Source organism: Equus przewalskii, chromosome 1 (genome assembly GCF_037783145.1).
Source record: "Equus przewalskii isolate Varuska chromosome 1, EquPr2, whole genome shotgun sequence".
Taxonomy (NCBI): domain Eukaryota; kingdom Metazoa; phylum Chordata; class Mammalia; order Perissodactyla; family Equidae; genus Equus; species Equus przewalskii.
The window spans coordinates 129,098,138-129,121,759 of NC_091831.1; the positions used below are offsets into that span (position 1 = coordinate 129,098,138).

The following is a 23,622-nucleotide window of genomic DNA, read 5'->3' on the forward strand; positions in this document are numbered from 1 at the left end:
CGCCATCATTGTTTGTTTGAGTGGTTTCAAAAAGCTTCCAGTTTTCATTTCAGTTGCCCTAGGACCGAGACAGGCGAACTGTTCAAAGGTAATTTTGCTCCAGTAGGTGATAAAGCGGTGGGCCCAGCTTTGGAAGAGAAACATGACAAACTCCTTCAGGTTCTGATGGTCTCTTCAGTTGGAACACAAGGATTCTTCAGTTCTCCCCCTCTGGCATCCTTCCAGGTGTCAGAGACACTTGCAGGGATGAGGACAGGTGGGGAGTGAGGCAGAGTTCCTGTGGAACACTCATTCATTACAGCGGCTCCCATCCCACTGGGAGTGGGGGTGGGGGGAGGCTGGAGGGAGCACTTTCTGGAGCAAGCATTGACCAACAGAAGTCATCTCCTTTCTCTCCCCATTCCCTGAACATAAGACTTATCTGGGTTGATGGTCAGGGAAGTGTGCTGGCGAGAGCCATGGGTTGGCAGAGGAGACTCAAGTCCTTCTTCAGCTTGGCTATGACCTCCTCATCTAAATCCAGATAAATGGACACTCTAGGGAGCACAGTGCAATAGAAATACAATAAAATATAATACAAGACATGTGACATTTTAAACTTTCTAGGAGCCACGCCAAAAAAAAGTAAAAGAAACCAGTGATATTAATTTTTAGCAACATATTTTATATAACCTGATATATCAAAAATACTACAATTTCAACATATAATCAATATTTTGATATGAGATATTGTCATTCTTTTTTCCATAATAAGTCTTTGAAATCTGGTGTGTATTTTACACTTACAACACATCTCGATTCAGATGCTAAATTTTCCTTGAAAATATTTGATCTGCATTTAGATTTCATAAAATTTGCAGTTGAAAAAGCAGATTCACATACTCGAGTTGCTCCAAGTACACTTAGAAGTTTTCCAAACTTCTGAATCAATTATCAGCTTTTAAATTTAAATTTATTGAAATAAAATAAATTCAGTTTCTCAGTTTCACTAGCCACATTCCAAGTGCTCAGTAGCCACATGTGGCGAGTGGCCAGCACAGCCACTGTGCAGATATGGAACACTAACCTTCTCCTTTGACATACCCTTTGAGAGAATTAAACCTAGAACACTTTCTCACAAAAATAAACCCTGGAAGAAAGCTTTAGGGAGTGAGGGATGGGGGATGGGGGATGGGGGATGGGGGATAGAGGATGAGGGAATCCAGGGAGGTGGATATGGAAAATCAGGCCAAAGCAAACAGACCAGCAGACCTTAGGCACGGCTCCCTCTCCTCCCATCTCTTTCCCTTACTCACAGGGGCTCCCCAGCCCTCCCCATACTAGCCACACTCCTCAGCCTCCCCCTAGGGTCCAGGCGCTCAGTAGTGACTCCAGCCTCGGGCATTCCAGGGCCTTTGTGGGAGTTCAGGCTGCAGGCACGAGGGCGCCTGGTTAATTGCAGGGGACCTCGCTGCAGGACCCTGGCCAGGTGCCAGAGGCTAACTGCTCCCCCACCCCCAACACCCCTCTCCTGATTTCCTTGAAGTCCTAATGTTCCCACACTGGACAAGGTGTCTCCACTTTTCTGGAGCCCTCCAGCCCAAAGGGGGTGAACAGCCGGAAACCTGAGTCTCTTGAATTGTTAGCCATGCCCCATCCCTCATGTTAGAACAAGTTGCCTTCCTCAGAGGTGTGAGGAGAAGTCTTGAAACCAGCTTACAAGAGGCAATGAGACCTCTGGAGCCACCTGCCAGGAAGTACAGGTGCCACCTGCACAGTGGGCACCATTTTGGCATCACCATCCATCTCCACATCGGATATGGCCCGGCAGGGGTGCATGGCCCTCCATGGTCTGCTGGCTCGGATTCAACTGTTGCAGGGTATTGGGGGAAGCTGTGAGGCCCAGACCACACCACAGAGGAGGGCTGTCATGCCCCACCCGTGCCCTTTCATTATAGAATGACTGGGCAGAGATAAGGGCCAAAGTGCTTTGCGGTATGGAATTATTCACTATAAAAAAAATTATTGCCACCAGGTCAGCAGGTCATTATGATTGCAGGTCAACTAGAGATTCACTAATGTCTCCTACTTGTATACCATTGACTTCAATGCACCTTCACTCCATTATCCAACAATCCAAGGAAAGTGGGAGCAGTGCTCCTATCCTGTAAGTGGGAAACTAAACAAGGGCTCTGACTCTGGGCTAAGCCAAGGTCACACAGCTCCTGCAGCACTAGGGTCTTCAGTGACAGTGTGGGGTCCACCCTCTACAGCTCTGGTGACATGCAAACAACTTCTTGTAATAGAATTTACCATGCTTATCTCAATCATGACACAACCTCATAAAACTCCATAGGTTAAAGGCACTAAAGGCATTTGTGCCAATGATTTCTGAAAAGTCAACAACCTCCTGCCTCTAATCTGCTTGGTGACATTAAACCCTGGCCTCTGCTCAAGAAAAGTCTGACTAAGAATTGCCAACTGCAAGTAGGCAAAGGAGTCAGCTCAGCTCCTAGGATATCACCCATCTCTTAATTCGGCAAACCAAATTCCGAAGGACATAATCATTGAAATTTCTCTCTTCCTAAGGCTGAGCTGGAGAGAAGGAATAAATACACATACACACAATGTAATTCCATTTGTATAAAATTCTAAAAAATGCAAACTAAACTACAGTGACAGAAAGCAGATCAGTGGTTGCCTTGGGATAAGGTGGGGGTGGTGGGTGGGGGATGGAGGGATTACAAAGGGGTATGATAAATTGTTGAGGTGATGGATATGTCCATTATCTTGATTGTGGTGATGGTTTCTCCAGATATTTCAAACTTGTTCAAATTTTACACTTTAAATATGTGCCATTTATCTTACATCAATTATATTTCAACAAAGCTGTAAAGAAAGGAAAAAAACCCCACACAGCCAAATGACTCCCTGCCCCATGCTGGCATTTCCATTCAGAGCTTATCCTCCTGGTCCATCTAGAAGGAGACTGGCCGGGACTGGCACACTTCCCTAGGACTCACCCTGTGGGTGGGAGCCCAGGGAGGAGCGTGATCTCTATTCACGTGGCCAGCTATGACCACTTGATAGTGTAAGTCAAAGTGGTTACTCCTGCTTGAGTTCACTCATTTCAAACATTAACTTTTAATTACCTGCAATGAAGAGAACCAACACAGGGCCGATGGGTTCAAGGACAGACTGAGACCTCTACAGCAACTGTCGGTGATGACAGTCGACCAGCTTCTTTGGAAGAAGCAAAGACTCTTCTGGTGAGGCAGGTAACATAACCAGCTAATTCATCTGCTGAAACTAGTTTCCCAAGCTAACTAGACATCAACAGCAGATCTCATGCATCTTAGTTTCTCTCTTTCCCAACGACCTAACACATAACCATTCAAAAAGTTTTCCTGAATATGGTATATCCTTTCTGTGGAGAACAAGCATGGTCAAGAGCTCATCACTCCCTCTTAGCCACTGGGTGAAATCTGGATTAATCTTCTGTGATATTGTGATATAATAAGCAATATATACTTGGTCTTCGTCCCTGGTCCCTGGCACAGAGCCTCTAAATGTTACTAATAATAAGCCCCTTTAAATCATAACTAAGTTTATGCTAAAGAGATGATGCTTGGATGATGGGAGGCTGGTTGCCAGAGAAACCAACCATGTGATTAGACGGCTGGAACTTTCAGCCCCATCCCCGACCTCTAGGAGGGGAAGAAGGGATGGGAATTAAATTCAATCACCAATGGCCAATGATTTAATCAATCATGCCTGTGTAACAGAACTTCCATTAAAAACCCTAAACAACGAGTTTCAGAGAGCTTCCAACGAATGGAGGTGATGGAAGGGTGGTGCATCCAGAGAGGGCATGGGAGCTCTGCGCCCCTTCCCCATACCTTGACCTATTTATCTCTATCTGGCAGTTCATCTGAGTCCTCTGTAATATCCTTTATAATAAACCTGTAAACATAAGTAAATGTTTCTCTGAGTTTTGTGAGCTGTTCTAGCAATAATCAGACCTAAGGAGAGAGTCATGGGAACCCACAATTTATAGCCAGTCGACGAGAAGTATAGGTGACAACCTGGGACTTACAACTGGTGTCTGAAGTAGGGGCAGTCTTGTGGGATTGAGCCCTTAACCTATGGGGTCTGCTCTAACTCCGGGCAATTCTTAGCATCAGAATTGAGTTAAATTGTAGAACACCCAGTTGGTGTTCACCAAGAAATGGAGAATTGCTTGGTGTGAAAAAACCCACACATTTGGTGCCAGAAGTGTTATAAATAAAGGAAATGGTGTTTTCCTTTATCTCTCTTATATCATTCAAAGTAATTTCCACCTGACTTTCTTTCTTATACTTCCTGATACAAAAGCAAAGATTTAATGAAGAACTACTGCCCGCAAGTTACAGATCAAGTGACAGGGATTCAACCATGATTCAGATAGAGTTTCTATATTCGATTATAATTGGTATCACAACCTCATCTAGGGAGACAGACAGAAACTACTAACCATAATATATAGAAGAATAATATGGAAAGAATGCTGCGTGTCTATCAACAGAAGAATGGCTGTACAAATTTTATATCCCTAAGATGGACTACTATTCAGCAAAAAGCTGCAAATTATTGATATACACAAAAAACATGGATGAATCCCAAAAAATTATGTTGGGTGAAAGAAGTCAGACAAAAAAGACTACATTTTGTGGTATTCCATTTATATGAAGTTCAAAACAAGTGAAACTAATCTATGGTGACATAAGTTGGAACCAGTGGTTGCCTCTGTGGAAGCAGTCCAAATTGACTAGGAGGGAGCATGAAGGAACCATCTGGGAAAAAGGAAATGTTTTATATCTTGATTGGGGTGGTGGTTACACAGGTGTACACATTTGTCAAAAGTCATCCAACTGTACACTTAAAATCTGTGCATTTTATTTTTATTTTTTTAAATTTTATTTATTTATGTATTTATTTTTTAAAGATTGGCACCTAACAACCGTTGCCAATCTTCTTCCTCTTTTTCCAGCTTTTTCTCCCCAAATCCCTCCAGTATTTAGTTGTATATTTTAGTTGTGGGTCCTTCTAGTTGTAGCATGTGGGACGCCGCCTCAGTGTGGCCTGACAAGCGGTGCCACGTCCATGCCCAGGATCAGAACCAGCGAAACCCTGGGCTGCCAAAGCAGAGCATGCCAATTTAACCACTTGGCCATGGAGCTGGCCCCTGTGCATTTTATTATATGTAAATTATTCCTTGATTTAAAAAAATATATGCTAAGGGATCACAGTAGCAAAAGCCACTTGCTTTCCTGAATTTAATCAGGAAAGACTTCACACAGAGTGACATTTGAGCAGGACCTTGGAGGAGGTATAGGTTGTTTTCTGGTTGGAGCTAAAAAACAAGAGCAGAAGTGTGAAGGTCATGGTGCATCCTAAGTAGAGGCCTCAGGGATATGTTTGAGAATGTCCTGGGGGAAGGCAGGGAATGGTGGGGGGCAGGAAAAAGTGGCTGAAGTGAGATTGTGAAAGGCCTTGAACGATATACCTTTTCAAATAAGGACAACAAGAAGTCTTGGAAATGCTTAGATTACGGTTTTGTCTGATTATTATAAATAATACATGCTCATTAAAAAAATTACAAATAATTAAATCATGTATAAAGCCAAAAGTCCCCCAAATCCTAATAGTCATTGCTAACAATTTAGTTTTATCTTTCCAGACTTTATGTGTGTGCATATTTTAATATTTTAAAATTTTTAATAAAATGGACTGATAGAATATATATGGTATGCTCATAAGGTCTAGGATCATACCTGTCTATTTTCACTCTTGTATTCTCAATATCTAGCACAATGTCTGTAAGAATTATTTGTTGAATGTAAGAATGGTCTATATCTTACTCTTGTTTCCTAACATATTCAAAATATCCTTATTCTTTTTAATGGCTGTAAAGTGTTCTGCTCTTTGAGGCAAAGCTGTATTGAAAGACATTTGGTGCAAATTCCTTACAGTTACAAGACTATTATAAGATCCTTGTGTACTTGGATGTATTTCTATAGGATATATTCCTAGAAAAGGAATTGCTGGTTCAAAATATGCACATCTCAAAATTTTATAGCTATAATAGCGTTTGCTAAATTACCATCCAAAAAGGTTGTACTAATTTGCTTTCTCACAACCTGCTGTTTCCACCATATGCTCAACAACCCTTGATATTATCAATCTTATTCATCTTTTACAATCTTACAGTCTAAAAATTATTTGCTTGTTTTGCATTTCTTCTATTAAAATGGTTTAGCATTTTGTCTTATGTTTATTGGCTACTGTATTTTTTTTCTGTGAATTAGCTGTTTATGTCCTTTGATCACTTTCTTACTAAATCATTAATTGTTTTTAATTATAGAAGCTTCTTATATATTAGAGATGACAATTATTTATAATATACGCCAAAAATTTTTCTCCCAGTCTTCTTTGTTTAGGGTATCTTTTGCTGTACGGTTTTAAATTTTATGCAGTCAAATCTGTCCATTCTTTTCCTTTATGATTTGTGACTTTGGTGCAGTGCTGAGAAATACTCTATCCACCTTAAGATTATGAAACTATTCTAATTGTTTTCTAGTTTTTTTATGGTTTAATTTTTTGCATTTGAATTTTTAATGTCTAGATTTATTTTATAGTGAAAGCGAGGTAAGCACCTAGCTTTACTTTCCCCTCCTCCTCAAATATAATCAAATAAATCATCAAACAGCCCACTTATTGAATAGCTGATTCTTTTGCCATTGATTTAAAATGGCAATTTTATTATGTACTAGATTTTCATATACAGATGGGCCTCTTCTGGAACTTCCTATTTCCTTTATTGTAGATTTATGGTATATGTTGGTATCTAGTAGGGTAAACATAGAAATATTTTAGATATGTTTTATTCTCTGAAAGTAGCATTGTTATCAATCTAATCTAGATTAGGTAAATTTAAAAACTGGACATAAATTCATTAAAAAGTTAAATATTGATATACTGGGTATTCTTTCATAGTGTGTTAAATAGGCATTTAATATGGAATCGGCTTCTCATTCACATTTTGTTCAGTTATTACAGAACAACAAAAAGTTTTAAGTGTAATAGTGATTCTATATTAACTGCCTATAAACACATTTTCAATAAACGTGTACATTTTTATAATTCTTTTCTTTTTCTCCATGCTTGTTTTATTTGCTGAAATGTAATTTTACATCTGTTGACTCTAATAACAACAATTTGGGTTTGTAATTTGAATGTCTGTTTTATCACATTTTTATAATAATTCATTTTTGTTGTGTTTTACAAAAGTATTGATCTGTGATGGATTAGAATTCTTTTTAAAAATGGCCCTTCACTACAGATAGTTTGAGAAGTAAACTAGTCCTAGAGAGCCAGCTAATTTCAATTTCCAACTGTTTGCTGCTTGTATAAAGAAACATAATTGATTTTTGTATGTTGACCTTGTATCCTATGACTTTACTAAATCCACTAATTAGTTCTAGTCTCATTTTTGTAGCTTCCTTAGGATTTTCTACACTGACAATCATATCATCTGAAAATAAAGAGTTTTATTTCTTTCTTTCCAATCTGTATAACATTTCTTTTTCTTGTCTTTTTGCACTGGCTAGGACCTCCAGTACAATGCTGAATAAATGTGGTGACAGTGGACACCCTTGTCTTGTTTCTAATCTTAGTGGAGAAAGCATTTGGTCTTTTATCATTAAGTACGGCCTTAGCTGTAGGTTTTACATAGATGTCCCCTTTTCAGTTAGAGAAATTTCTATTTTATTCCTGGTTTGCTGAGAGGGTTTTTTTTTTTTAATCAAAAATAGACAACCTAGAAGAGATGGATAAATTCTTAGAAACACACAATCTTCCAAAACGGAATCATGAAGAAATAGAAAATATGAATAGACCAATTACTAGCAATGAAATTGAATCAGTAATTTAAAAACTTCCAACAAACAAAAGTCCAAGACCAAATGGCTTCACAGGTAAATTCTACCAAACATTTAAAAAAGAGTTCATACCTATCCTTCTCAAACTATTCCAAAAAACTGAAGAGAAAGGAATGCTTCCAGACTCATTTAACAAGGCCCGCAGAACCCAGATACCAAAATCAGACAAAAACACCACAAAAAGGAGAATTACAGGCCAATATCCCTGACGAACATAAATGCAAAAATCCTCAACAAAATATTAGCAAACCAAATTCAACAATACATTAAAAGGATGATGCATCACGATCCAGTGGGATTTACCCCAGGGATGCAAGGATAGTTCAACATCCACAAATCAATCAATGTGATACACCACATTAATGAAACAAAGGATAAAAATCATATGATCATCCTAATAAATGCAGAAAAAGCATTTGAAAAACTCAACACCCATTTATAATAAAAACTCACAACAAAATGGGTATAGAGGGAATGTGCCTCAACACAATAAAGGCCACATATGACAAACTCACAGTTAACATCGTACTCAATGGTAAAAAGCTGAAAGCTTTTCCTCTAAGATCAGGAACAAGACAAGGATGCCCACTATCCTCGCTTTTATTCAACATAGTATTGGAAGTCCTAGCCACAGTAATTAGGCAAGAAAAAGAAATAAAAGGCATCCAAACTGCAAAGGAAGAAGCAAAACTGTCACTCTCTGCAGATGATACAATACTATATACAGAAAACCTTAAAGACTACACCAAGAGACTATTAGAACTAATAAATGAATTCAGTAAAGTTGCAGGATACAAAGTTAAAAACTGGTTACATTTTTATACACTAATAATGACCTATCAGAAAGAGAAATTAAGAAAACAATCCTATTTACAATTGCATCAAAAAGAATAAAATACCTAGGAACAAATTTAACCAAGGAGGTGAAAGACCTCTACTCTGAAAACTGTAAGACATGGATGAAAGAAACGCAAGATGACACAAATAAATGGAAAGACATACCATGCTCATGACTGGAAGAACTAATATTGTTAAAGTGGCCATATACTACCCAAAGCAATCTGCAGATTCAATGCAATCCCTATCAAAATACTAATGGCATTTTTCATAGAACTAGAACGAAGAATCCTAAAATTTGTATGGAACCACAAAAGACCCTGAATAGCCAAAACAATCTTGAGAAAGAAGAACAAGTAGGAGGTATCACACTCCCTGATTTCAACCTACACTACAAAGCTATAGTAATCAAAATAGTACGGCACTGGCACAAAAATAGACACATAGATCAATGGAACAGAATAGAGAGCTCAGAAATAAACCCACAGATATATGGTCAATTAATCGATGACAAAGGAGGCAAGAATATGCAATGGAGAAAAAACAGTCTTTTCAATAAATGGTTGTTGGGAAAACTGGACAGCCACATGCAAAAGAATGAAACTGGACCAATATCTTACACCAAATACAAAAATAAATTCAAAATGGATTAAAGACCTGAATTGGAGACCCGAAACCATAAAACTCCTAGAAGAAAACAAAGCCAGTATGCTCTTTGACATCAGTCTTAGTAATATTTTTTTGAACCTATCTCCTCAGGCAAGGGCAACAAAAGCAAAAAAACCCCCAAATGGAACTACATCAAACTAAAAAGCTTTTGCGCAGTGAAGGAAACCATTAATAAAATGATAAGGAAACCTACTGAATGGGAGAAGATACCGGCAAATCATATATCCAATAGGGGTTAATATATAAAACATATAAAGAACATATACAACTTAACATTAAAAGAAACAAACAACCCAATTAAAAAACGGGTAGAGGACCTGAATAGACATTTTTCCAAAGAAGACATACAGACAGCCAAGAGGCACATGAAAAGATGCTCAACATCACTAATCATCAGGGAAATGCAAATCAAAACCACAATGTGATATCACCTCACACCTGTTAGAATGGCTATTATCAAAAAGACAAAAAATAAGTATTTGTGAAGATGTGGAGAAGAGGGCACCCTCATGCACTGCTGGTGGGAATGTAAATTGGTGCAGCCTCTGTGGAAAACAGTGGAGCTTCCTTAAAAAATTAAAAATAGAACTACCATACAATCTAGCAATTCCACTTCTGGGTATTTATCTGAAGGAAACAAAAACAGTAATTCAAAAAGATGTATGTACTCTCAAGTTCATTGCAGCATTATTTACAACAGCCAACATATGGAAGCAACTTAAGTGTTCATCAACAGATGAATGGATAAAGACAACATGGTAGATATACAATGGAATATTATTCAGTCATAAAAAGGATGAAATCTTGCCATTTGTGACAATATGGATGGACCTAAAGGGTATTATGCTAAGTGAAATAAGTCAGACAGAGAAAGACAATTGCTATAGGACTTCATTTATATGTGGAATCTAAAAAACAAAACAAATGAATGAACAAACAAAACAAAACAGAAACAGACTCATAGATACAGAAAACAAACTGGTGGTTGCCAGAGGGGAGGGGTGTTGGGAAGTGGGTGAAATAGGTGAAGGGGATTAAGAGGTACAAACTTCCAGTTATAAAATAAGTAAGTCATGGGGATGTAATGTGCAGCATAGGGAATATAGTCAATAGTATTATAATAACTTTGTATGGTCATGGAGGGTAACTAGACTTATTGAGGTGATCATTTCATAATGTATATATTGAATCACCATGATATACACTTGAAACTAATATGATATTGTATGTCAATTATACTTCCATTAAAAAAAAAAATCTCCCCCCAAAAAAGAATGTTAGATTTTGTCAAAAGCTTTTTTGGCATCTATTGATATGATCATGTCTGTTGATATGATGAACTGAATGATATTTGTATGTTAAATAAATCATGTAGTATTGGGATAAATTCCACTTGGTCATATGTATTGTACCTTTTATATATTACTGGATTCAATTTCCTAAAATATTGTTGAAGATTTTTGCATGTATATTCATTATAGATATTGGCCTGTAGTTTTTTGGGCTTTCTTCTTTATAATATTTTTGTTATCAAAGTAATGTTTGGTAATGCTCATAGACTGAATTGGAAAGTGTGCCATTGTTTCTATTTTATAGAAGAGTTTGTGTAGAATTGGTATTGTTTCTTTCTCTCTCTCTCTTTTTGTAACATTTGATAGAATTCTCCAGTGAAGCCTTCTAGGAATTTTCTTTAATAGATGCAAGTGATTTCTGGTTAGCCCCAATATGTAAAGAGCTTGGAAACTGTCACTCCCATCCTTACAACAGGAAACGAATTACTGAAGCACTAAACTAATTACTGAAAATCAGTAATTTTTCTAGCACCCATTAGAGAACTGAGGACTCAAGGCAAGCCATCACCTTGAAATCTGGAGAGACAGGAGAATCCAGAGTCACAGCTGAGATTTGCTTACCTAGAGCAGAAGCTATTGGAGCCACAGACTGGTAGGGACACAAATAATTTTGACAAAATGCTGGAGTCTTGAGTGTGTAATAACGTAAGGGTGAGAAATTCCTAAGACTAGCACAGAGTAGGAGGAACCCCATAATTTTGTGGATCTTTACTTCCAGGGGCCCCATGAGATTCTCACAGTGAAGAGTATCCTCCCCTAACCCCCCTGGCCCCTGTGGCTCTGACAGGGAAAGGGTAACAGAAGTCATTGTAAAAGATGCCTAGAGTGTTCTCCATAACGAAGGCCTACTCTCCAGGGAAAAAGACCTTACACAAGCCTTATTCCACAGGAAGGAAGGGCATTTCTCCCACCCCAGCCCCCTTTAGTGTTCCTGTCTCACCTAAGGAGGGAAAAAGCTAGGAGACACTTAGTCGAGGAATGCAGGCCCACTAAAAAACTGAGATTTAATCCTATGATTATAGGACATAATCCCTCTACCATGCCTCAATGCCACACCAACAGGGCTCCAATGTAGTAACAGTGGATGACAACTGAAGAGCTGTAAGACATAGCCTTTGTGTGAGGAGGAGCACATGGGGAAGCCCAAAGTCAAGAGGGGAGACAAAAGCAAGGATGCTAGAGGAATCTGAAGCCTCTGGCACTTAGAGCTGCAGCAAACATTAAATACAGTCCAACTGTTGCCCAGATTAACCTAAAACTTTCACTGAACGCCTATTTACTTCAGATCCTATTACCCAATACATGATGTCTAGCTTTCAATAAATAATTACAAGACATGTTAAGAGGCAAGAAAAAACACAGTCTGAAGAAATATAGAGCTATTTAGATTTTCTATTTCTTTTGCAGTAAGCTTTATTTTTTTTAAAGGAATTTGTCCATTTAAGTTTTTAATTTATTGGCATTAAGTTGTTCATAATATTGCCTTTTTATTTAATAATTGAGGATCTGTAGTGATGTCTCTTTTCATTCCTGATATTCATAATTTGTGCCTTTTCGTTTTTATCTGGCCAGAGCTTTATCAATGTTATTGATTTTCTCAAAGCACCAGATTTTTGTTTTAGTGATAGTCTTCATTTTCCTTCTGTTTGATCTCTGCCGTTCTCTCCATTACTTCCTTTCTTCTGCTTATTTTAGCTTAATTTGCTCCCCTTTTTCTAGTTTCTTAAATAGAAGTTAAGTCACTGATTTAAAAAATTTTTACTTATCTAACATAAGCATTTAATGCTAAAAATTTTCCACTCTATTCCCTCCTCAGGGGCTTTGTTTTGGCAACTATCCCCTCTTTCTCCTGCATCATCAATTCTTCCCTTTCCACTGAACCATTTCCATCTTCATAGAAACAGGCTGTTATAGTGCTATATTATAGGGGAAAAAAAAGAAAACAAAAACACTCTTTCTTGCCCCCACAACCTCCCAGGCTGTCACACCCTTTCCCTCCTATAAATATGGTTATCTGTACTCTAATGCTGTATCTACTTCTTTATCTCCAATCTCTATAGCCCACGCCATGCAGGTGTTTACCCCTGCATTGAAATTGTTTTTATCAAGGTCACAAGCAAATTTCATCCCTCCATGTACAATGACCAATTCTTACTCCTCATCTTACTCGTTATTCAGCAGCATTTGACATACTTTACCCTGGCTCTCAGGCCGCCAGTCTCCCGGTTTTCCTTCTTTCCTCAGTGATGACTCCACCTCCCCTTTCCAACCTCTCAGTTGGAGAGCTCCAGCGTCCAGTCCTCAGTCTCCACTTTTTCCTCTTGCTCTACATCAATTACCCAGGTGCCCTTCGTCCATCCACTCCTAAAATTTTAAGTATCATCTGATGTATTCAAGCTACTCTACATTACTTAATTTATAGTGCATAATTTCATAGTTTCATGATTTTGTAGTCATCTTAAAGTAATACTTTTGTGTTTTAATCTGGACAGTTAGATTATATGTTCTCTAAGGACAAAGATCTCCACCATCTTGTTCTTTTCCATCCTTTTAAAGTATCTAACACAGTGTTCTGTGCATGGTGAGCCCTGATTAAACACTGTGAACTCCATCTCTGATTTTGTTCAAGCACTGAAAAATGTATGGTTTTACTATTAGGAAGAAGCAAGATTTATAGTGATTCACACTTAAGCAACAAGTAGCACTCACAAATTATTGAGCCTTAGAGCCAGGACCTGCTCAGGGCTCATAATCTTGGTCACCGTAGAATGTGTCAATCTCCAATTCTTTCACTGAGACTGAGACCATGAGCCAACTGAGTGGTTCCTTTTATTCAGTATTTACAATGAGGTGAAGGCAAAACATACACTTGTTTCCATTGGAGGTTTCTCACGTGTTGAGGCTGGTCACAGGGAAATCCCCATTCCAACCAAATAACAGTTAAACTAGAGCTACAATTTTAGTATGGAAGGGCCAACAAAATTGTACACAAATTTGGGCTGTTACCTGAGGAATGTGCACCTCTTTTACTGGCTTACAAGTTAGGAGCAAAGAGCCCTTGGTCCCTGAGGACAGTTCATCTAACAACACAGTCAACATAAACAGGGAACAGCCTTATTTCAAGCCAGAGGCAAGAGGCATCCTACAGCTTTGAGGGTGAGGCCACCAGGATTCTCTACACAGCCTGATGGCCAAGGCCAATCTCCACCCCTCAGCCGCACTGCCTTCTCACCAAGGGGAGGAAAACACAAGGACTCTAGAGGCTGCGCATGGTCACTGGGGAGAAACCGAACTGTACTCTCCTCATCAACCAACTCCCATCTTTAGCCACTATTATAAGGTGTTTCACAAATTTACTATTTTACAATTCCTTAGGAGATTTTTCAAGGTGAAGTTCCAGGATCTTTGAAGATTCCCCTCCACTTGGTTTAAGACACCTCAAACAACTTCTCTGTACCAAATTCTTTCTGAACACACAGAAATGAAATGGGCTGTATGAATTTTAAATCAGATAACAAAGATATCTTTTGAAAAAAGTATCAGAGGTGACCAGTCATAAACAGAATGTACAGCCAAGTTTTATAAGAGACAAAAACTGTAATAACAGATACCAAAGAATACACTATTTAAAGAAGAGGAAACATGGGAAATGAGTAGTGCCAAACAGTCTTTTTATTGTTCATTGAAAAATACAGGTCTGGAAAGGGTCTCTTGCATTGTGTTTTGAACACAAGGTCTGATATTGCAAGTACATAAGACATAATAGTATAACATATAAAATGATATATATAGAGACAGAATACACCTCTCTACACACTACAGTTTAATAGCATGAAGTGAAGCCTTTTATTAAATGAGAAGTGTAAACACTGCGATCATGAACAAAGTGCTCTAAGCAAAGCACTCTAAAACTGTTTTGTTGTGACATCTACTTTGTCTACCTGGCCTTAGGAACGGGGGCGCCCCGGAGAAACTTAGCTAACAAAAAGCTAGCACTCTCAAGGAGCTCTTCCGAGGAAGCAGGCTACTGGTGCCTGAGACAGGCTGCCACCCTGGCTTCCCTGGAGCCCTCCGGTCCACGCTGACTGCTAATCCCTGTCTTGGGGCTAGTCTGAGACGAGTGGGAAGAGTGTTAGGTAGGAGGAAGCTTCTGTCTCAACTGCTTATACTGCACAAACTCTACAGATGAGAACATCTAGCATTATTTATGTGAATCTGCCACTCTGAGCAAACACTGAAATGTGCTTGAGAATAAAAATAGTAACATTAGGAACAAAAGCCATTTTCTATTCAGTCTGCAGATATCATCATTTATTCCTTTCAGTCATATTTTCATTAAGATGCTCTAAAAGAGGCTGCTACTACTATATTACGAGTCAAGCAGGTCAGGATCGAGGTAACAAAACTTCTCCAGTTACAACTACTAATTCAAATGAATTACAAATAAATACAAATTTATTAGAGAGCAACAAAACCAAGGTCTTATTTACTTGGAAACATATTCAAGCACTACAACAATATTCACATTCCAAGGTCAACTTTAACTACACCTACATTTCCCTCCAAACTGAGAAAGCCCTGTGTGGGGGAGAGCATACAACATCAACACCACGTTCTCCTCTCCAAATACTATCAGGGCTCAGAAAGCTCATTATAGATAACAAATGCAAAAAAAAAAAGAGAGAGAAAGAGGAAAAAATAGCACGTCAATATCTATACAGCAACAGAGGAAGGCTACACTCCCCCTCTGGGCTTGCTTGGCACGGGGCCAAGCAAGCCTATTTGTAACAATAGTGCCTAAGCTGACTATGGCAATGCTCACATTTTAAGAGAAATCAGGATTACAAAGTTTCTTTATGCATAGGTAATCAAAGATCATTAAATAATTTCCTGAACTAAGACAATAGTCTCACCACCAAAGAAAATTTTCTCCTCACCTGAGAAATTTTTATAAGTGAGATTTTACACTATCTCAGCTTCTTTACTTAACATTAAACTTAATGCACAGAGGACATACTCAGAGCTCAAGTCTGAGTAATATTAATGTGCTCAGGGTTTTCTACATTTTACAGATCAGCAAAATTTTATCAGCTATCCATTTAAGAGAGTTGTAAGTCAACCATAATAACCAACTATATATTTTTCTTATTCCGTTCCTCAAAGAACACCACGTTCCACTAGGAATAAAGCCCAGTTCAATAGGTACCTTGTTCCCCTCATCTTTGCACAGTATATTTCACTATTCAGTCCCTATGTCCTTGACTCTTCCTACGACTCTTCTAGACTAAGGAAAATCTTGTATAAAGGTGGAAAATTGTGAACTCCAGCAGAAGTACTGGTATTGGTGCTGAAGGAAATTTTAGGGGAAAACCCACAAGTGCTTGTGTTTACAGCCTTGCTAGAAACTCTATTCCTCTTGAATTCCTAGACCGAGAAATTCTAGTATTTAAACATGGGAGGGGATTTCACTGATAAAGGTCTAGTTCACGTGTAAGGTTCTGGTCCCTGGAACAATGTGTGGCTAGCCCAAAATACTGGTCATGTTTCCATTTTAAACATGTTTATTACCATTCCCCATGAGAGTACTGTCAAATTCCTCCACTGTCATGTCACTGATGAGCCCCGTCATTGCTGCTCCTATTTCTTCTGGATGTTCTACTGCAGATATGGGATTCACTGAGGTTATCACTTTAAGTCTAGGAAATTTCTATTTCACACCATCAGCTCCCTAAGAGCCATCAACAGGGAACAATTTCTAGTTAGGAAAGGCACAATTCACTAGCATTTCCTCTTTATAAAGGGAATCAAAATCATTGTTTAGCAGCTGAACAAACGCCTCAGGTATTCCTATAGAGGGAAGGCTGTGCCTGCTACCAAAACCCAGAAACGTTTACTAGATCTAAAGATTATATGGATTAAGTAAAAGCATGAATTTGGCAGTTTAAGACACATTGCCAATTTTACACTACACCATTTGAGGGCAAGCGTTTAGTATCACAGCAGCAAGTTAAAAGTGTCAACACCACCCTATTTGCTTGCTTTCCTCGTGCTTTAGGTAAACTTCCACCAGCTCCAGTGAAGCCTGTCCCAGGTACATCATTCAGCAGCCTGAGGAACCGCTCAGAGAGAGAACAATGGACTTCACCTCAACTAGCTCAGCAACTAGCACTCAGCTGGCAAACACTGCCTTGGGGCAGAGCCCATGCAAAGCCTTAAATCCAGGAAAGATTCATAGAAGTTATACAAAAATTCTTGGCTTTATAATACCTTTCGAGGAAGTCAGAAAATAATTGGTTTTTAGTTAAAGAAAGTGAATCTATGCTCAAAAAACAATGTAATGACTCCAAAAACAACTTCCAGGATGGAAAAACTACAGAAAAATACAGCTGATTAATCAATAGCTTACTTTGGCTAAATTATCATAGTAAGCCAGTGCAATTTATTATTGCATTTAGAAGCACAGCCTACCATGTTCTCAGAAAACAGGATACTAGTGAAGTCCATGAAAACAGTTCACCGAGAGGATAGCCCTTGAGCCTTTCATGACTTCAGAACTTAAAAAGACAAAGGCTAACTGGGATTTGACGTTCAGATATTTACTTGCTCAGCACAAGCCGAGTTCGGAGACGGTTAAACATCTGATTCTCACTCACTTATGGTGATCTGAGCAAACTCCTATTTGGAGACTGACGGTTCTCAATCCGGCTGCACATTGGAGTCATCTGGGAAGCTTTTAAAAAATTACCAAATGCCCAGACCAATGAAGTGTGGAGGGTGGAGCTAGAAATCAGTAGTCTTTGATTCCCCAGGTGATTCTCACGTGCAGCCAGGATGCACACCACTGAGGAATCCCTTTCAGAGAGCTGTTGCTTGAAAGCCATATCGTATCTAGATAGTTTGTTTTTTTTAATTCCACCAGGAAAAGGGATTTTTAGAAAAAGGCACAGTTGTGCTTCCTCTAAAGATGCAGCTTACTGTTTGAGAGGTGCTGGTTCTTGGAGGTTATCTGGAGCGCTGGCTGAAAAGGAGGAAGTCCTTGTCTTGGCAGAGCAGGCATAGTTTCAGGCTTCGGCAGCTGCCTCCAGCAGCAAAGAACGCCCAGATGCCCATGAGCACCATGATTATATATGCTGACACCAGACTTATTCCATAATGAGGATTTATGAAGGTCTGCAAAGGGAAAATAAATCAGTCTGGGTAATAACAGCAAGCTTATTAAACATGCGGAGCAACCAAGATAAAGGAACATATGGAATACTTTCAAAAGTTACGGTGTGTTTCATCAAACATATGATGTACATCGTGTTGAGGAGCAGCAGGCCCCACAGAGACACAGAAGTAACCTAGCCAACAGACACTAGCCCATAAATCTGTGCTTTGCTGTAGTCAGATGGCAACGATGGAAGGTAACCAGAAGTCAGAACCTAATGAAATACCCAAGTAGAAGATATATGTCATATAACCTGGGCTCAGTTTATAATAATTTTTATGTTAATTAGCTCTTAGAATTTGCAAGAAAGTGAGACAAGTCCAAGTTACTTTAGTATAAATCCTTAGTATTCAAGGGAATATGAGGACGGCATCTCTTTTTCAGCTGTACAATTGCTGTGGGTTCTAAAAGTTCATTTAAAAAACACTGATGGGATGCTGAGAAATACTATGTTACACAATCGTAAAGACCAAAGTGTCTATCCTAATGGAGCTTACAAACTAGTAAGGGAGACAGGTAACGAACGAAGAAACAAATTAATTAATTACAAATTGTGATGAATGCTGGGACAGAATAATTATAATTGTGATGGTGCTAGGATAGCTAAAAACAAGATGATCTACTTAGGTTGGTCAAGGAAGGCCTGATGAAGTGGCATTTAAACTGAGACATATAAGACAAGGAGAGAGCCAGCCTGTGCAGACTGAGGAACCAAAGGAAGGCAAAGAGCTCAGTGCAGCTGAGAACCTGAGAAGAGCTGATATCAATAACGTATAGGGACAGAGGGGCAGCACACGAGATGCGGTCCGAGAGGAAGGCAGGGGCCAGCTAAGCATATCAGTAAGGAATGCGGATTTTATCCTCAGTGCAATGAGGGTCACAGAAGGGTTGTAGGCAGGGGAGCTGAATGACTTGATTTAGATTTTTAAACTGCAGAGAATGGATTAAAGGAGGCTACGGTGAAAGCAGGGAGACTAGTTAGGAAGACTTTGTAGTGGATGAGGAGAGTACAGGATGCTGACTTAGGCCAGGGTGTCGGGGTGCAGATGGAGAGTGGATGATACGATCTGACAGGACTTGCTGATGGATGGAATGCGAGGGAAACGGAGAGGCCAAGAATGACTTCCATGTTTCCGACTTTAAGTAAATGGTGGTGCTATCTAATGAGATAACAAAAACTTGAGGAAGACCAAGCTTGAAAGACCTGGGGAAAGACCAAGCTTGGAGTGATGGGTAAATGCCTGTGAGATTTCAAAAGCTGATGTCAGGTCAGCAGTGAGATATATGAGTATGGGGCTCAGAGGAAAGGCCTGGGCTAGAAAAAGGAATATAGAAACACAGTCCGTAGACGATATTTAAAGCCATGACTACGAATATGATTACCCAGGGAGCAACTGTAGAGAGAAGGGAAAAGAGAAGTCAAGACCAAGCCCTGAGAACATTTATAAATTATTTGTGCTGCTTAGAATCACAGGAGCAAATTAAAAGTGTCAACACCACCCTCTAGGCTTGACTCTTATTGAAAAGGAGTCAGCAGGGGCTGGCCTGGTGGCACAGTGGTTAAGTGCGGACATTCCACTTCAGCGGCCCTGGGTTCGCATCCCAGGTGCGGACATGGCACTGAGTGGCACGCCATGCTGTGGTAGGTGTCCCTTGTATAAAGTAGAGGAAGATTCACACGGATGTTAGCTCAGGGCCAGTCTTCCTCAGAAAAAAGAGGAGGATTGGCAGATGTTAGCTCAGGGCTAATCTTCCTCAGGAAAAGAAAAAAGAAAAAGAGTCAGCAAAGGGGTCTGAGAAGAGCAAACGTGAGGTAAGAGGAAAATCAGGACAGTGTGATGCAGAAGTCAAAAGACAAAAATGTTTCAAAGATGGGGTTGTCAACTCTTTTTAAAGGCTGCTGAGATGAAGAATGAACAATGTCCATTAGATTTGGAGAAATGGAAGTCCTTTTTGACCCTGACAAGCACAGTTTTAGAAGTGTTGAGCAGAAGCCAGATTCGACTAGAAGTATGAGAGGTGAAGTGGAGACAGAATTTGTGGAGATAATTCTTTGAGAAGTCTTGCTGTGATGGGGAACAGAAGGAAAAAAAAAAGGCGGTGGCTAGAAGGGGAAAAGGCAATAACGAAGAGTTTTATGTAAGATATGTCTGTATGCTGATGAAGAGAGGAACAGGCTGGTGAGGTAGGATGCATGGCACCATCAAAGGAGCGAAGTCCTCAAGTAGGAGAGAATTAGGCCTAGAGCCCAAGTGGAGGGGCTGGCCCTTGACAGAAGGAAAGATACTTCCTGTGCTGGGCCAGGTGGGGAGATGGTTCCCATCCGACCCAGCATTTACACTTAACAAAGGAGAGGATCAGACTGGGTCAGTTTGTCACTGTAGACCTCTGCCTGTCAAGGCTCCTCATTGTCCTTGCCCTCTCATACCTGCATCCGTCCCTGGCTAAGGCACCCACCTTGACTATCAGCTCTGGGCAGGGAAATGGGCTGATTTCAGAGGTAGCACCTCATGCATAAGAGCGCTTTTCTCAAGAGGCATCTGTGGACATGGCAAACATTATTTTCTGGATTCTTCTTCAGGATAATTCTATACCTCAAATCCACTAAATTTTCATTTATTTTACAGGGTGCTAAGCTCTTTTGTATTTCTCTTTTGTTTCTTTAAAAAATTGTTTTCTTTAAACAATTACAAAAGAAATATGTGATTGTTGTAGAAAATTAGAATACATAAATGAGTAAAATAAATTTTAAAGCCTGAAATTCAGATAGGTCAATATTTATTAAACAGAACACAAAAAGTGCAAACCATATAGGAAAAATTGATTAGACTACGTTAAAGTGAAGAACTTTTGCTCATAAAAAGACAACATTAAGAGAATGCAAAGCCACATTGTAAGAGAAGTTATTTACAATACATACAAAAGCCTCTTTTAGAGAATATATAAAGAACTCCTAAAAAGAAAAAAGAAAAAGACAACCGAATAGAATGATGGGCAAAAGATTTGAACAGACACCTCACAAAAGAATTTCCAAATGGGCAATAAATATATGAAGACGTGCTCAACCTCATTTAATCATGAGGGAAATGCAAATTAAAACCATACTGTGATACTACTACATAATGTGATACATACTACATACTACTACATACATACATACCATAACAATAAAGAGAATGTCACACTAAGTGCTGGTGAGGAAGTGGAGGAACTGAGACTCACAAATTAATGGTGGGAGTGTAAGTCGACATGACTGCTCTGAAAAACTGCGTGGTACCAACAGCTGATGTAGGTACACCCCACGATTCCACTCCTAGACATATATCCAAAAGAAATGTCTACATAAAGTTCAACAAGAGACATACACTAGATACTATTCACAATAGACAAAACTGGAGACACCATAAATGTCTCTGCTGGAAAATGGATAAGCTATGGTACAGTCACACAGCAGAACGCTACACTGCAATGAAAGAGCAATCAACAGCTCTGCTCAGATAAATCTCACAAACATAATGTTGAGCGAAAGGAGTATGGTTCCATTGACATAAAACACCAAAAGGCAGGGCGAGCTGTGGTGGTGGAACCCGGGACTGTGGTTCCCCTTGGAGGAGCAGTGAAGTGGCACTAGGAGGCTCACGAGAGCTGACAGTGTTCTAGTTTTCATTTAGGTTCGAGTTACATAGGTGTGTTCACAACGTGGAAATTCATCTAGATGTACACTTCTGATTTGTATCCTTTTCTGTATGTATGTTATTTTAATAAAACAATTACTTAAACATTCTCTGAAATCTGCCATTCAGAGATAACTACTGTTAACATTTTGGTACATAATATTTCAAATTTCCTGGGTTCTTTTTAATCCTTAAGGAGAATAATATAAATTATTCAATATTAAACAATATTCATTGGCCAGCTACTATGTGCCAGGGACTGAGGATACAAAGACGGACAAGATAAGGTCCCGTCCTTGGTGATCAAACTCTAACTGGCGAGAGATGTAAAAACTATATTAAATAAAATAATCCTGGCCAAGGATAAGTGTTATAACACAGCTATGAATAAGGGCTGGTGAGAGTACCAAGTCTGGAGTATGCACCTTTTCCAGGGAAGCTTCACATGGAATGAACAGGAGTTTTCCAAACTGACCTAGGTTAGGGAAGATAAGTCAGTGCAGATAAAACAGCACGGACAAAGGCACACCACACTGGATCAATTTAGAGGGAGTCTGTGATGTGACCGTGGGCAACAGCAAGAGGGAAGCTTTCCCCAGTAAGACAGACGAGAGGCTACGTCAAACAAAGAAGTCTGGGTTTTATTTCAAGGTATCTGCTACAGCTGATCACTCTCTCTTCCTTAATACACTTGGTTTCCAGGACACCTGGCTCCTGGTTTTCCTCCTACCTCACTAGTTGCTCCTTCTCAGTCTCCTTTGCTGGCTCCTCCTCTTCCCCCAACCTCAGGGTTGGAGTGTCCCAGGGCTCAGTCCTTGGGCCTCTTGTCTGCTAGACTTACTCCTTACAATCACCTTTTCTAGGCTAGATTTCTTTCTCAAACTCCAAACTTTTTTATCCAACTGCCTAACTGACATCTCCACTCAGATAGCCAATAGGCACGTTTAATGTGGCCAAGGAGAATTCTTAATCTCCCCTCACAAGTTTCCCCATCTTAGTTGATGACAATTCCATCCTTCTCCTTGTCCAGGCCAAAAACCTTGGAGACATCCTTTGCTCCTCTTCTTTCTCTCCCATGCCTTATCCAGTCTGTCAGGAAATACTGTTGGCTCTACTTTCAAAACTATGTCCTGAATCTGATCATTTCTTATTATCTCCACTACTATCTCACCCCAGTTGTCACCATCTTTCTTGACTACTCTAATCTCTTCCCTCACTACAGTCCACTCTCAACACCGCAAAGTGATCCTTTTGAAATGCGAGTCACACCATGTCTCTCTCCCCAAAACCTTACAATGACTCCCATTTCACTGAAAGTAAAAGCCAAAACCCTGCATTATCTAGATGTGGTTCTCATTTCTGACCTCTACTTCCCACCCCATCTTCAACTCTGTGACAGTATCTCCTACGAACCTCCCCTGGCTCACTCTGTTCTGGCCACACTTGCTTCCATAAACAGGCCAAGCATGTTCTTCAGTCTTCGGACTTTGCCACTGGCTGCTCAGTCTGGGATGCTTTTTCTCCAGACAGCCACATGACCAACTCTACTTTACTTCTTTGCTGAAATGTCACCTTCACAATGAAGCCTACTCTGACCACCTAGTTCAAAAATTTTCTATCTCCCCAACCCCCACACTCTGGGTCCCTTTTAACCTGCTCTACTGGGCTGACCCTGTGGCTGAGTGGTTAAGTTCACGCACTCTGCTTCGTCAGCCCAGGGTTTCGCAGGTTCAGATCCTGGGCATGGACCTAGCACCGCTCATCAAGCCATGCTGAGATAGCATCTCACATAGCAGAACTAGAAGGACCTAGAACTAGAATATACAACGTGTACTGGGGGGCTTTGGGGAGAAGAAAAAAAAAAAGAGGAAGATCGACAACAGATGTTAGCTCAGGGCCAATCCTTAAAAAAAAAAAGATGG

General features: G+C 39.7%; 1 protein-coding gene across 3 annotated transcripts in view; it reads right to left on the reverse strand.

The window, feature by feature from the left end:
• APH1B (aph-1 homolog B, gamma-secretase subunit) overlaps nt 1-23,622 on the reverse strand; it is an 89,173-nt gene that overhangs the window by 44,363 nt on the left and 21,188 nt on the right. For 2 of the 3 annotated variants that reach the window (XM_070578095.1, XM_008528947.2), the window contains exon 6: nt 17,792-17,986. In XM_070578095.1, the coding sequence (XP_070434196.1) occupies nt 17,819-17,986 (168 nt within the window). In that variant the 3' untranslated portion in view covers nt 17,792-17,818. Of the gene's footprint in view, nt 1-14,470; nt 17,987-23,622 lie in introns of those variants that run through there. The other variant, XM_070578084.1, reaches the window with a different exon arrangement.